Genomic DNA, 13827 nt, shown 5'->3' with positions numbered 1-13827 from the left:
ACATGATATATAATTATATTATATATAATACATGATATATAATTATATTATATATAATGAATTATATATAACATACATTATATATAACATATAATATATATTTATATGTTATATCAATATATAATATATAAAATGCATAAATAGAAATATAGAATATATACTTATTTATATATTTATATTTATATTTATATTTATATTTATATTTATATTTATATTCATTTTTATAGGTACATTTATATTTATATTTATATTTATATTTATATTTATATTTATATTCATTTTTATAGGTACATTTATATTTATATTTATATTTAAATCCACACTTTTTCCCCCATAAATCCCTATATTTAACCAGACACTATTTGCCTAAAACCTGTGTAAGTTCCCCCAAAAAAGCTCTGAATTCACCACTCCTCCTCCCAACAGACACGGGCTGCTCCGGGATTTCCCAAATTCCCAAAATCCCGATTTTTATGGGGAAAAAAAGGGAAGCTGTGTGTTTTATGGAAGCGCAGAGACCCCACCCCAGTGCACATCGGCAGATCCATGAATTTCCTCAGGAATTCACAAAAAATTGGAATTTTTACCTGGTAGGGCCTCACTTTGTGGTGGATCTCCTGAATTCCCACCTCCCGAGTCCGCACGTCGCGGCACTGCGGAAAAACGAGGGGAAGGAAGGGAAGCTCTGAGCACGGAAAATTCCAGAAAATTCCAGGAAAATCCAGGAAATTCTGGGGTTCCAAACCCTTGGGGATGGATCCTGAGTGTCCCGGATCCCAGAATCCCGGAATGGTTTGGGATGGGATCCCTGGAGCTTCAATCCCATCCCATTCCCACCCCACAATTCCGGGATTTTCCAGCCTTTCCTTGGACACTCCCAGGGATTCTCTGGGAATTCCTTCCCAAATCCCTCCCAAATCTGAACAGGTTTTTTTGGGATTTTTGGGAATTTCTTCAGGATTTGACATTTTCTGCAGGATTTTGTGGGGGTTTGGGGTGGAGATTTGGGGTTCTTTTTCTGGGATTTGGGATTTTTGGGGGATACCCCGGGAATTCCTTCCCAAATCCCATTTCCCCTTTCCCAGGGAATTCCCTCCATTCCCAGCCTGGCACTGGATCCATCCCCATCCCAGCTCCTCTCCGGGAAGGAATTTTGGGAATTCCCTGGGAATTCGGGACTCCACTTCTCTTTTCCATCCCAAATCCCATAGAAACCCCTCAGGATGGATCCTGGATCCCGGAATCCCGGAATTCTTTGGGATTCAGATTCAGTTCCTCTCCAGCTCTCCCCTCAGAGAAACGTGGGGGGAAAAGAGGAACGGAGGAGAATTGTCAAAGGAATTTTCTCTCCCTTTTCCCTCGGATTTCAGGGCTCCAGTTCTGCTCCAAAAAATGGGAAAAAATGGGGAAAAAATAGGGGAAAAATGGAGAAAAAATGGGAAAAATTGGGAAAAAAGGGGGAAATGGGGAAAAAAGGGGGAAAATGGGGAAAAAAAAGGGGAAAAATTGGGAAAAAAGGGGGAAATGGGGAAAAAAGGGGGAAAATGGGGAAAAAAAAGGGGAAAAATTGGGAAAAAAGGGGGAAATGGGGAAAATGGGGAAAAAAGGGGGAAAAGGGGGGAAAAAGGGGGAAAATGGGGATAAAAGGGGGAAAATTGGGAAAAAATGGGGAAAATGGGGAAAAAAGGGGGAAAAGGGGGGAAAAAGGGGGAAAATGGGGATAAAAGGGGGAAAATTGGGAAAAAAAGGGGAAAATGGGGAAAAAAGGGGGAAAATGGGGAAAAAGGGGGAAAATGGGGAAAAAAGGGGAAAATTGGGATTTCACCTCCCACTTTCCAGGTGCATCCAGGAGAGGGGTGGAAGAGGAAAATGAAATTTTTCCTAAAGAAAGCAGCTTTTCGGCGAGGTGCTTTGGAGTAATTTGGTTTTTTGGGGTTTTTTTAGAGCCTTTTAAGCCAAATTTGGTTCATTTGGGTTTTTTTTTTAAACAGATCGGCTTCTTCTGGTTTTTTTAAAGCCAAATTTGGTTCTTTTTTTTGTTTTTTTTTTTTACAGCCAAATCTGTTTATTTTTGGTTTTGTTTCTGTTTTTTTCAGCCAAATCTGCTTCTTTCGGGTGTTTTTTTTAATCCAAATCAGGTTATTTTGGGTTTTTTAAGCCAAATCTGATTTTTTATTTTTAAGATAATTCTGATTATTTTGGGGTTTTTTTTTGTAGAGCCAAATCTGCTTCTTTTTTTGGTTTTTTTAAGCCAAATCTGGTTCTTTTGGGGTTTTTTTAAGCCAAATTTGGTTCTTTTGGGGTTTTTTAAAATCCAATTTTGGTTCTTTTGGGGTTTTTTTTTAAGCCAATTTTGGTTCTTTTGGGGTTTTTTAAAATCCAAATCTGGTTCTTTTGGGGTTTTTTTTTAAGCCAAACCTGCTTCTTTTTTTGGTTTTTTTATGCCAAATCTGCTCCTTTTGGGGTTTTCTTTAAAGCCAAATCTGTTTGGGTTTATTTTATACCAAATCTGCTTCTTTTTTTTTGTTTTTTTTTTTTTAAAGCCAAATCTGCTCCTTTTGGGTTTTTATCTCCCAATTTGGGCAGAGCCATCCGCTCTCCCTCACCACAGCCGGCGAGGATTTTCTTTTCATTATTTATTCTTTAAAAAAATGAACTATTAAATATTTTATTCCAAATAAATGTAAATTATTGCTACAACATTTAATAAATAGTTTAAAATTATTATTTAATTTTAAAAAAAATGATTTACCTGTGTCCCCAGGTCCTTCATCCTGGCCAGGGCGAGCTCCCTCAGGTTGCCGTGCTCCACGCCGGAGCTCACCAGAGGCATTGGGATATCCCTGCCCCAAAAAAAAGAGGAAAATCCAAATTTTAAACAGCTTAATTAGCAGAAAATTCACCCAAAAAACATCAGCAGGCCAAAAGAATTCCCAGATTTGCTGAATCCCCTTTGGTTTCGAGGCTTTGGTTGAATTCGAAATCAAAAACAACCAAAGGAAAGCAGGGAAATGAAGGGAGAAGTGAAAATGAGAAATGAAGAAAAATGAAAATGAGAAATGAGGAAAAAATGAGAAATGAAGAAAAATGAAAATGAGAAATGAGGAAAAATGAAAATGAGAAATGAAGAAAAATGAAAATGAGAAATGAAGGAAAACGAAAAGAAGTCGGAGGTTTTATTAAGAGTAAAAAAATGTGGATGGAAATCTTTAAAAAGATTTAAAAATGGGGTTTTTCTCTCAGTTCTTGGGGATATAAATTAAAAAAAGGGATCATCCGGCTGTTCTTCATCGTGTGCTGCTGGAGCCCAGGAATTGGGGAGTTTGGGGGAAATCCATCAGAATCACGACTTCTGCGTGGTGGGATTTGGAATTTCCCTTAAAAAGGTGAACTGTTCGGCCAAAATGCCTCGGATGTGCACCCAAATTCCAAATGTTCATCCAAAATTCCACCCAAATTCCAAATGTTCATCCAAAATTCCACCAAAATTCCAACTTGCTTCAAATAGTTTAAAATTATTATTTAATTTTAAAAGATTTCCACCAAAATTCCTCAGATTTTCACCAAAATCCTTCAAATTTACAGCAAAATTCCAAATGTTCATCCAAAATTACACCAAAATTCCACCTGTTCATCCAAAACCCCTCAGATTTCCCCCAAAATCCCTGATTTCCACCAAAATTCCTCAGATTTTCACCAAAATCCTTCAAATTTACAGCAAAATTCCAAATGTTCATCCAAAATTCCTCAGATTTCTTCCAAAATTCCACCAAATGTTCACCCCAAATCCCTCAAATTCCACCAGTTCACCAAAAATTCCTCAGATTTTCACCAAAATCCCTCAGATTTCCACCAAATTCCCTCAGATTTCCACCAAAATTCCTCCTGTTCACCCAAAATTCCACCAAAATCCCAAATGTTCACCCCAAATCCCTCAGATTTCCCCCCAAATCCCTCAAATTTCCACCAGTTCACCAAAATCCCTGATTTCCACCAAAATCTCTCAGATTTTAGCCAAAATCCCTCAAATTTACAACAAAATTCCACCTCTTCACCCCAAATCCCTCAGATTTCCACCAAAATCCCTCAGATGTCCACCGAAATTCCACCAAAATTCCAAATGTTCACACAAAATGCCTCAGATTTCCACCAAAATCCCACCAGTTCACCAAAATCCCTGATTTCCACCAAAATCTCTCAGATTTCCACCAAAATTCCACCTGTTCACCCAAATTTCCACCAAAATTCCAACTGTTCACCCCAAATCCCTCAAATTCCACCAATTCACCAAAATTCCTCAGATTTTCACCAAAATCCCTCGGATTTCCACCAAATTTCTCCTGTTCATCCCAAATCCCTCGGATTCCACCAAAATTCCACCAGTTCACCAAAATCTCTGATTTCCACCAAAATTCCACCAAATTTCACCCCAAATCCCTCAGATTTCCACCAAAATTCCAAATGTTCACCCCAAATCCCTCAAATTCCACCAGTTCACCAAAAATTCCTCAGATTTTCACCAAACCCCCAAAGATTTCCACCAAAATTCCTCAGATTTTCACCAAAATCTCTCGGATTTCCACCAAATTTCTCCTGTTCATCCAAAATCCCTCAAATTTCCAACAAAATTCCACCAAAATTCCACCAAAATCCCTCAGATTTTCACCAAAATCCCACAAATCTACAACAAAATTCCTCCTGTTCACCCCAAATCCCTCAAATTCCACCTGTTCACCAAAATCCCTCGGATTTACAGCAAAATTCCAAATGTTCATCCAAAATTCCTCAGATTTCCTCCAAAATTCCACCAAATGTCACCCCAAATCCCTCGGATTTCCACCAAATTTCTCCTGTTCATCCAAAATCCCTCAGATTTCCACCAAAATCCCTCGAATTTACACCAAAATTCCTCCAGTTCACCAAAATCTCTGATTTCCACCAAAATCCCTTGGATTTCCACCAAAATTCCAAATGTTCCTCCAAAATTCCACCAAAATTCCACCTGTTCACCCAAATCCCTCAAATTCCACCTGTTCCCCAAAATCCCTCGGGTTTACAGCAAAATTCCAAATGTTCATCCAAAATTCCACCAAATTTCACCCCAAATCCTCCAAAATTACACCAAAATCCTTCGGATTTCCCCCAAAATTCCACCTGTTCCTCCAAAATCCCTCCGATTTCCACCAAAAACCCTCAGATTTCCACCAAAATTCCACCTGTTCACCCCAAATCCCTCAAATTCCACCTGTTCACCAAAATCCTTCGGATTTCCACCAAAATTCCACCTGTTCCTCCAAAATTCCACCAAAATTCCACCTGTTCACCCAAATCCCTCAAAATTACACCAAAATCCTTTGGATTTCCACCAAAATCACTCAGATTTTCACCAAAATCCCTCAGATTTCCATCAAAATCCCACCTGTTCACCAAAATCCCTCAAATTTCCACCAAAATTCCACCAAATTTCACCCCAAATCCCTCAGATTCCCAGGGAAATCAGGGACAGGGAATTCAGTTTTGCACCAGGTTGGTCCCAAATATTCCCGGGTGAGTTTTCCTTCCTTTTTCTCATCTGAATATGCCCCAAATTAATTAATTAATTAATTAATTGATTAATTAACCCTCGCTGCTTTTCCATCCCCCTCCACCCAGCAGAAGCGTGCGATGAATTCCTGGGGGATTTTCCCGGATAATTCCCGGGTTTGGCAGGAGATGGGTTAAAAAATAAAGGAATTAATTACTCATATTTTTGTAAAAAAATAAAGGTATTAATTATTTTTTTCCTATAAATCCACAAAATTATTTGGTTTTTTTCCTATAAAATAATTTGGTTTTTTTCTTACAAATCCACAAATGATTTGGTGCTTTCCCTATAAATCCCTAAATTATTTGGTTTTTTTCCTATAATTCCACAAATTATTTGGGTTTTTTCTTGTAAATCCATAAATTATTTGTTTTTTTCCTATAAATCCACAAATTATTTGGGTTTTTTTCCCTATAAATCCACAAATTATTTGGGTTTTTTCCTATAAAATTATTTGGGTTTTTTCCTATAAATCCACAAAATAATTTGGTTTTTTTCCTACAAATCCATAAATTATTTGCTTTTTTCCTATAAAACCACAAATTATTCAGGTTTTTTCCTGTAAATTCACAAATTATTTGATTTTTTTCCAATACATCCACAAAATATTTGGGTTTTTTTCCTATAAATCCACAAATTATTTGGGTTTTTTTCCCTATAAATCCACAAATTATTTGGGTTTTTTCCTATAAAATTATTTGGGTTTTTTCCTATAAATCCACAAAATAATTTGGTTTTTTTCCTACAAATCCATAAATTATTTGCTTTTTTCCTATAAAACCACAAATTATTCGGGTTTTTTCCTGTAAATTCACAAATTATTTGATTTTTTTCCAATACATCCACAAAATATTTGGGTTTTTTTCTATAAATCCACAATTTATTTGGTTTTTTCTATAAAATTATTTGGTTTTTTTCATAAAATCCACAAATTATTTGGTATTTTCCTGTAAATCCACAAATTATTGGGTTTTTTTCCTATAAATCCTCAAATTATTTTGGTTTTTTCTAATAAATCCACAAAATTATTTGGGTTTTTTTCCTATAAAATCATTTGGTTTTTTTCCTACAAATCCACAAATTATTTGGTTTTTTCCTGTAAATCCACAAATTTTTTGGTTTTTTCCTATAAAATTATTTGGGGTTTTGTTTCCTATAAATCCACAAATTCTTTTGGTTTTTTTTCTGATAAAATTATTTGTTTTTTTCCTATAAATCCACAAATTATTTGGGTTTTTTTCCCTATAAATCCACAAATTATTTGGGTTTTTTCCTATAAAATTATTTGGGTTTTTTCCTATAAATCCACAAAATAATTTGGTTTTTTTCCTACAAATCCATAAATTATTTGCTTTTTTCCTATAAAACCACAAATTATTCAGGTTTTTTCCTGTAAATTCACAAATTATTTGATTTTTTTCCAATACATCCACAAAATATTTGGGTTTTTTTCCTATAAATCCACAAATTATTTGGTTTTTCTTATAAATCCACAAGTTATTTGGTTTTTTTCCTATAAATCCACAAAATTATTTGGTTTTTCCTATAAATCCACAAATTCTTTGGGGTTTTTTCCTATAAATCCAAAAATTATTGGGTTTTTTCCTATAAAATTATTTGGTTTTTTCCCTATAAATCCACAAATTATTTGGTTTTTTCCTATAAAATTATTTGGGTTTTTCCTATAAATCCTCAAATTATTTGTTTTTTTTTTTCCTACAAATCCACAAAATTATTTGGTTTTTTCCCATAAATCCAAAAATCTTTCCCCAACATTTGGGAAATGTTTCCCGACATTCCCAATCCTTGGGATTCCTCTGATGGGAATTTCCAGGGAAATTCGGGATCTGCCCCGGTCCCAGGGAAAGATTTCATTTCCTCGTTTTTCCACCTCCCCAGCATCAGAGTGAGAGGGGAATCCATAAAAACACAGAAATCCAAGGAAAAATAAAACCCCTGGAGGTGAGGGAATCCATAAAAACAGAGAAATCCAAGGAAAAATAAAAACCCCTGGAGGTGAGGGAATCCATAAAAACAGAGAAATCCAAGGAAAAATAAAAACCCCTGGAGACGAGGGATCTCCTCCTGTGGGTTTCCCTCCCATCCCATCTCTCACTCCAGATGTTGAATTTCCCAAAATTCCCTCTCATTCTGGATTTCAAACTTCCCTGGATTCCCTCTCCTGCCAGATGTTAAATTTCCCTGCATTCCCTCTCATTCTAGATTTCAAACTTCCTTGGATTTCCTCTCATTCTGGATTTCCAACTTCCCTGGATTTCCTCTCATTCCAGATGCCAGATTTCCCAAAATTCCCTCTCATTCTGGATTTCAAACTTCCCTAGATTCCCTCCCATTCCAGATGTCAAACTTCCCTGGATTCCTTCTCCATCCAGATGTTGAATTTCTCTGGATTCCCTCTCCTCCCATCTCTCATTCCAGATGTCAAATTTCCTGGAATTCCCTCTCATTCTGGATCTCAAACTTCCCTGCATTCCCTCTCATTCTGGATTTCAAATTTCCCAAAATTCCCTCTCATTCTGGATTTCCAACTTCCTGGAATTCCCTCTTCTTCCAGATGTCAAACTTCTCTAGATTCCCTCCCATTCCAGATGTCAAATTTCCTGGAATTCTCTCTCATTCCAGATGTCAAGCTTCCCTGGATTCCTTCTCATTCCAGATGTTAAATTTCCCTGGATTCCCTCCCATCCCATCTCTCATTCCAGATCTCAAACTTCCCTGGATTCCTTCTCCTTCCAGATGTTGAATTTCCCAGAATTCCCTCTCATTCTAGATGTCAAACCCAGATGTTAAATTTCCTTGGATTCCCTCTCATCCCATCTCTCCTTCTGGATCTCAAACTCCCTGGATTCCTTCTCCTTCCAGATGTTGAATTTCCTGGAATTCCCTCTCATTCCAGACATCAAATTTTCCAAAATTCCCTCTCATTCCAGCTGCCAAAGGTCCCTGGATTTCCTCTTATTCTGGATCTCAAACATCCCTGGATTTCCTCTCATTCTGGATTTCGAACTTCCCAGAATTCCCTCTCATTCCAGATGTTAAATTTCCCTGGATTTCCTCTCCTCCCATCTCTCCTTCCAGATCTCAAACTTCCCTGGATTCCTTCTCCTTCCAGATGTTAAATTTCCTTGGATTCCCTCTCCTCCCATCTCTCATTCTGGATCTCAAACTCCCTGGATTCCCTCTCATTCCAGATGCCAAATTTCCCAAAATTCCCTCTCATTCTGGATTTGCAACTTCCCAGAATTCCCTCTCATTCCAGATGTCAAACTTCCCTGCATTCCCTCTCACTCTGAATCTCAAAATTCCCTGGATTCCCCCTCATTCCAGATGTCAAATTTCCCTGGATTCCCTCCAGATCTCCAACTTCCCTGGATTTCCTCTCCTTCCAGATGCCAAACTTCCCTGGATTCCCTCTTATTCTGGATTTCAAACTTCCTGGAATTCCCTCCCATTCCAGATGTTAAACTTCCCTGGATGTCTTCTTCCAGATGTTAAATTTCCTTGGATTCCCTCTCATCCCATCTCTCCTTCTGGATCTCAAACTCCCTGGATTCCTTCTCCTTCCAGATGTTGAATTTCCTGGAATTCCCTCTCATTCCAGATGTCAAACTTCCCTGGCTTCCCTCTTATTCTGGATTTCAAACTTCCCGGAATTCCCTCTCCTTCCAGATGTTGAAACTCCCTGGATTCCCTCTCCTCCCATCTCTCATTCCAGATGTCAAATTTCCTGGAATTCCCTCTCATTCCAGATGCCAAACTTCCCTGGATTCCCCCTTTACTCTGAATCTCAGACTTCCCTGCATTCCCTCTCCTGCCAGATGTCAAACTTCCTGGAATTCCCTCCCATTCCAGATGTCAAACTTCCCTGGATTCCCTCTCATTCCGGATCTCAAACTTCCCTGAACTCCCTCTCGTCCCATCTCCCATTCTCACTTCCTGCCTCTTTCCCAGTGATGCTTCCCAGCCCTTTCTCTATCTTTGAAAATCAACAGAATTTTGATCAAAAATTAATTTTTAAATAATTTAGAGCTCTGCTTTTATCCCTAAATCCTGATTTTTTTTTTTTTTTGCTGAAGTTTCCTGGTGTTTCTCGCCTTCAGCTGCTTCCTCCTGTGCCAATTCCCTCTGCTCATCCCCACCCTGCCACAATTCCAGGGAAAAATCAAGGAAAAGAGTCCAGGCAGGTGAGGAATCCCGGGAGAGGATCATTAAATCCACCCACTATCCATCGCGGAATCCAGCTGATTAATTATCCATCGTGGGATCCACCCAATTATCCATCATTGCATCCATCCATTTAATTATCCATCACGGGATCCACCCAATTAACTACCTGTCATGGGATCCATCCAATTAATCATCCATCATGGAATCTATCCCATTATCCATCACGGGATCCACCCAATTAACTACCTGTCATGGGATCCATCCAATTAATTATCCATCATGGAATCTATCCCATTATCCATCATGGGATCCACCCAATTATCCATCACAGGATCCATCCAATTAATTATCCATCATGGAATCTATCCCATTATCCATCATGGGATCCACCCAATTATCCATCATTGCATCCATCCATTTAATTATCCATCACGGGATCCACACAATTAACTGCCTGTCATGGGATCCATCCCATTACCCATCATGGGACCCACCCAATTATCCATCAGCGGATCCATCCAATTAATTACCCATCATGGGATCCATGCAATCATCCATCACAGGATCCATCTAATTAATTATCCATAATGGCATCTATCCTATTATCCATCATGGGATCTATCCAATTAATTATCCATCATGGGATCCATGCAATTATCCATCACAGGATCCATCCAATCATCCATCATGGGATCCATCCAATTTATTATTCATCATGTGATCCATCCATTATCCATCATGGGATCCATCCAATCACCCATAATGGAATCTATCCCATTATCCACCATGGGATCCATGCAATCATCCATCATGGGATCCATTATCCATCATGGGATCCATCCCATTATCCATCTCAGAATCCAGCCAATTATCCATCATGGGATCCAGCCAATTAACGATCCATCACGGGATCCATCCCACTATCCATCATGAGATCTATCCCATTATCTATCATGGGATGCACCCAATTATCCATCATGGGATCCACTGATTATCTAATGGCATCCATCCAATTAATAATCCATCACGGGATCCATCCAATTAATTACCTGCCACAGGATCCACCCATTATTCATAATGGGATTCACCATTATCCATCCCATTAATTATCCATCATGGGAGCCATCCCAATTAATTATCCATCATGGGATCCATCCAGTTATTCATCACAGGATCCATCCAATCAATTATCCATCGCAAGATTAATCCAATTAATTATCCATCATGGGATCCATCCCCTTATCTATCATGGGATGTATGTCACTATCCATCATGGGATCCATCCCATTAATTATCTATCACAGGATCCATCCCACTAATTACCCATCACGGGATCCATCCCATTAATTATTCATCACGGGATCCATCCCATTAATTACCTGCCACAGGATCCATCCATTATTCATAATGGGATCCACCATTATCCATCCCATTATTTATCCATCATGGGAGCCATCCCAATTAATTACCCATCATGGTATCCATCCAATTATTCATCACAGGATCCATCCAATTATCTATCCATCACGGGATCCCCCCAATTAATTATCCATCATGGGATCCATGCAATTATCCATCACGGGATCCTCCCAATTAATTATCCATCATGGGATCCATGCAATTATCCATCACGGGATCCTCCCAATTAATTATCCATCAATGGGATGCACTCAGTTATCCATCATGGGATCCATCCCATTAATTATCCATCACAGGATCCATCCAATTCATTATCCATAATGGGATCCATCCCATTATCCATCTTGGGATCCATCACACTATGCATCATGGGATCCACCCAACTATCCATAATGGGATCCACCCAATTATCCACCACAGGATCCATCCGATTAATTATCTATCACGGGATCCACCCATTAGCCATCATGGGATCCATCCCACATGGCATAATGGGATCCACCCAATTATCCAGCATGAAATCCACTCATCATCCATCACGGATCCATCCAATTATCCATCAAGGAATCCATCCCACTATGCATCATGGGATCCACCCAATTAACTATCCATCACAGGATCCACCCAATTAATTATCCTTCACAGGATCCATCCCACTACCCATCATGGGATCCACCCAATTCTCCATCATGGGATGCACTCATTATCCATCATGGGATCCATCCCATTATCCATCTCAGAATCCAGCCAATTATCCATCATGGGATCCAGCCAATTAACGATCCATCACGGGATCCATCCCACTATCCATCATGAGATCTATCCCATTATCTATCATGGGATGCACCCAATTATCCATCATGGGATCCACTGATTATCTAATGGCATCCATCCAATTAATAATCCATCACGGGATCCATCCAATTAATTACCTGCCACAGGATCCACCCATTATTCATAATGGGATTCACCATTATCCATCCCATTAATTATCCATCATGGGAGCCATCCCAATTAATTATCCATCATGGGATCCATCCAGTTATTCATCACAGGATCCATCCAATCAATTATCCATCGCAAGATTAATCCAATTAATTATCCATCATGGGATCCATCCCCTTATCTATCATGGGATGTATGTCACTATCCATCATGGGATCCATCCCATTAATTATCCATCAAGGAATCCATCCCATTACCCATCACAGGATCCATCCCATTAATTACCCACCACAGGATCCATCCCATTCATTACCCATCACGGGATCCATCCCATTATCCATCATGGGATCCATCCCATTAATTATCTATCACAGGATCCATCCCATTAATTACCCATCACGGGATCCATCCCATTATCCATCATGGGATCCATCCCATTAATTATCTATCACAGGATCCATCCCATTAATTACCCATCACCCGGGAACCCACCCATTTAATTCCCTGCCACAGGATCCATCCATTATTCATAATGGGATCCACCATTATCCATCCCATTATTTATCCATCATGGGAGCCATCCCAATTAATTACCCATCATGGTATCCATCCAATTATTCATCACAGGATCCATCCAATCAATTATCCATCGCAAGATTAATCCAATTAATTATCCATCATGGGATCCATCCCCTTATCTGTCATGGGATGTATCTCATTATCTATCACGGGATCCACCCATTATCCACCATGGGATCTATCCAATTAATCATCCATCAAGGAATCCATCCCATTAATTACCCATCACAGGATCCATCCCATTAATTACCTATCATGGGATCCACCCCATTAATTATCCATCACGGGATCCATCCCATTAATTATCCATCACAGGATCCATCCCATTAATCACCCATCACGGGATCCATCCCATTAATTATCCACCACAGGATCCATCCCATTAATCACCCATCACGGGATCCATCCCATTAATTATCCATCTTGGGATCCATCCCATTAATTATCCACCACAGCATCCATCCATTATCCCTCCCAGCCTTGAGTGCTGCCCCCGGCCAGCGGCACCTCCGGAATTTTCCGTGCATTTCCCAATTTCCCACCTCCCCATCCCGCCTGGCCTTTCCCACCCGCACAGAGATGGAGCAGCTCCACAATCTTTGCTTAATTAGCAATTAAAGCCGGGAGATAACAAAGGCCGAGTCAGACGGGGCCGTAATTAACGACTCGGAGCCGGAATCCCTCCCGGGGCAGCGCGGAGGTGACTCCAGCCGGGAACCTCTGGACAACACGTTTGGGGTTGGGAAGCTCAGGGAGCCAGCAGAGCTGCTGGGAGAGCTGGGAATGGGCACCTGGATCAGGGAAGGATCCAGGGAAATCTTGGAGCCTCTTCCAGAGCCCAAAGGGGCTCCAGGAGAGCTGGAGAGGGACTGGGGACAAGGGACGGAGGGACAGGACACAGGGAATGGCTTCCTGCTGGGAAAAGTGAGATTCAGATGGGATCTTGGACAGGAATTGCTGGCTGGGCTGGAATTCCCAGAGAATCCCTGGGAGTGTCCAAGGAAAGGTCGGAGCAATCTGCGATCAAGGTTGGAATGGGATGGGATTGAAGGTCCATGGATCCCATCCCAGAGAATTTTGGGATTCTGGGATCCAGGACACTCAGGATCCAT

At 39.7% G+C, this 13827-nt stretch overlaps 1 protein-coding gene across 2 annotated transcripts in view; it reads right to left on the bottom strand.

Moving 5' to 3' along the window:
• Positions 1-13827, bottom strand: part of ELP3 (elongator acetyltransferase complex subunit 3) — a 104352-nt gene that overhangs the window by 22843 nt on the left and 67682 nt on the right. For both annotated transcript variants that reach the window (XM_031064266.1, XM_031064267.1), the window contains exons 8-9: positions 2753-2843; positions 588-653 (exon numbers count right to left, since the gene is read on the bottom strand). In XM_031064266.1, the coding sequence (XP_030920126.1) occupies positions 588-653; positions 2753-2843 (157 nt within the window). The remainder of the gene's footprint in view (positions 1-587; positions 654-2752; positions 2844-13827) is intronic.

This window comes from Geospiza fortis, unplaced genomic scaffold (genome assembly GCF_000277835.1).
Source record: "Geospiza fortis unplaced genomic scaffold, GeoFor_1.0 scaffold319, whole genome shotgun sequence".
NCBI classification, from domain to species: domain Eukaryota; kingdom Metazoa; phylum Chordata; class Aves; order Passeriformes; family Thraupidae; genus Geospiza; species Geospiza fortis.
The sequence above is the reverse complement of the archived record's forward strand: the minus strand, read 5'-3'. Positions and strand labels throughout refer to the sequence as shown.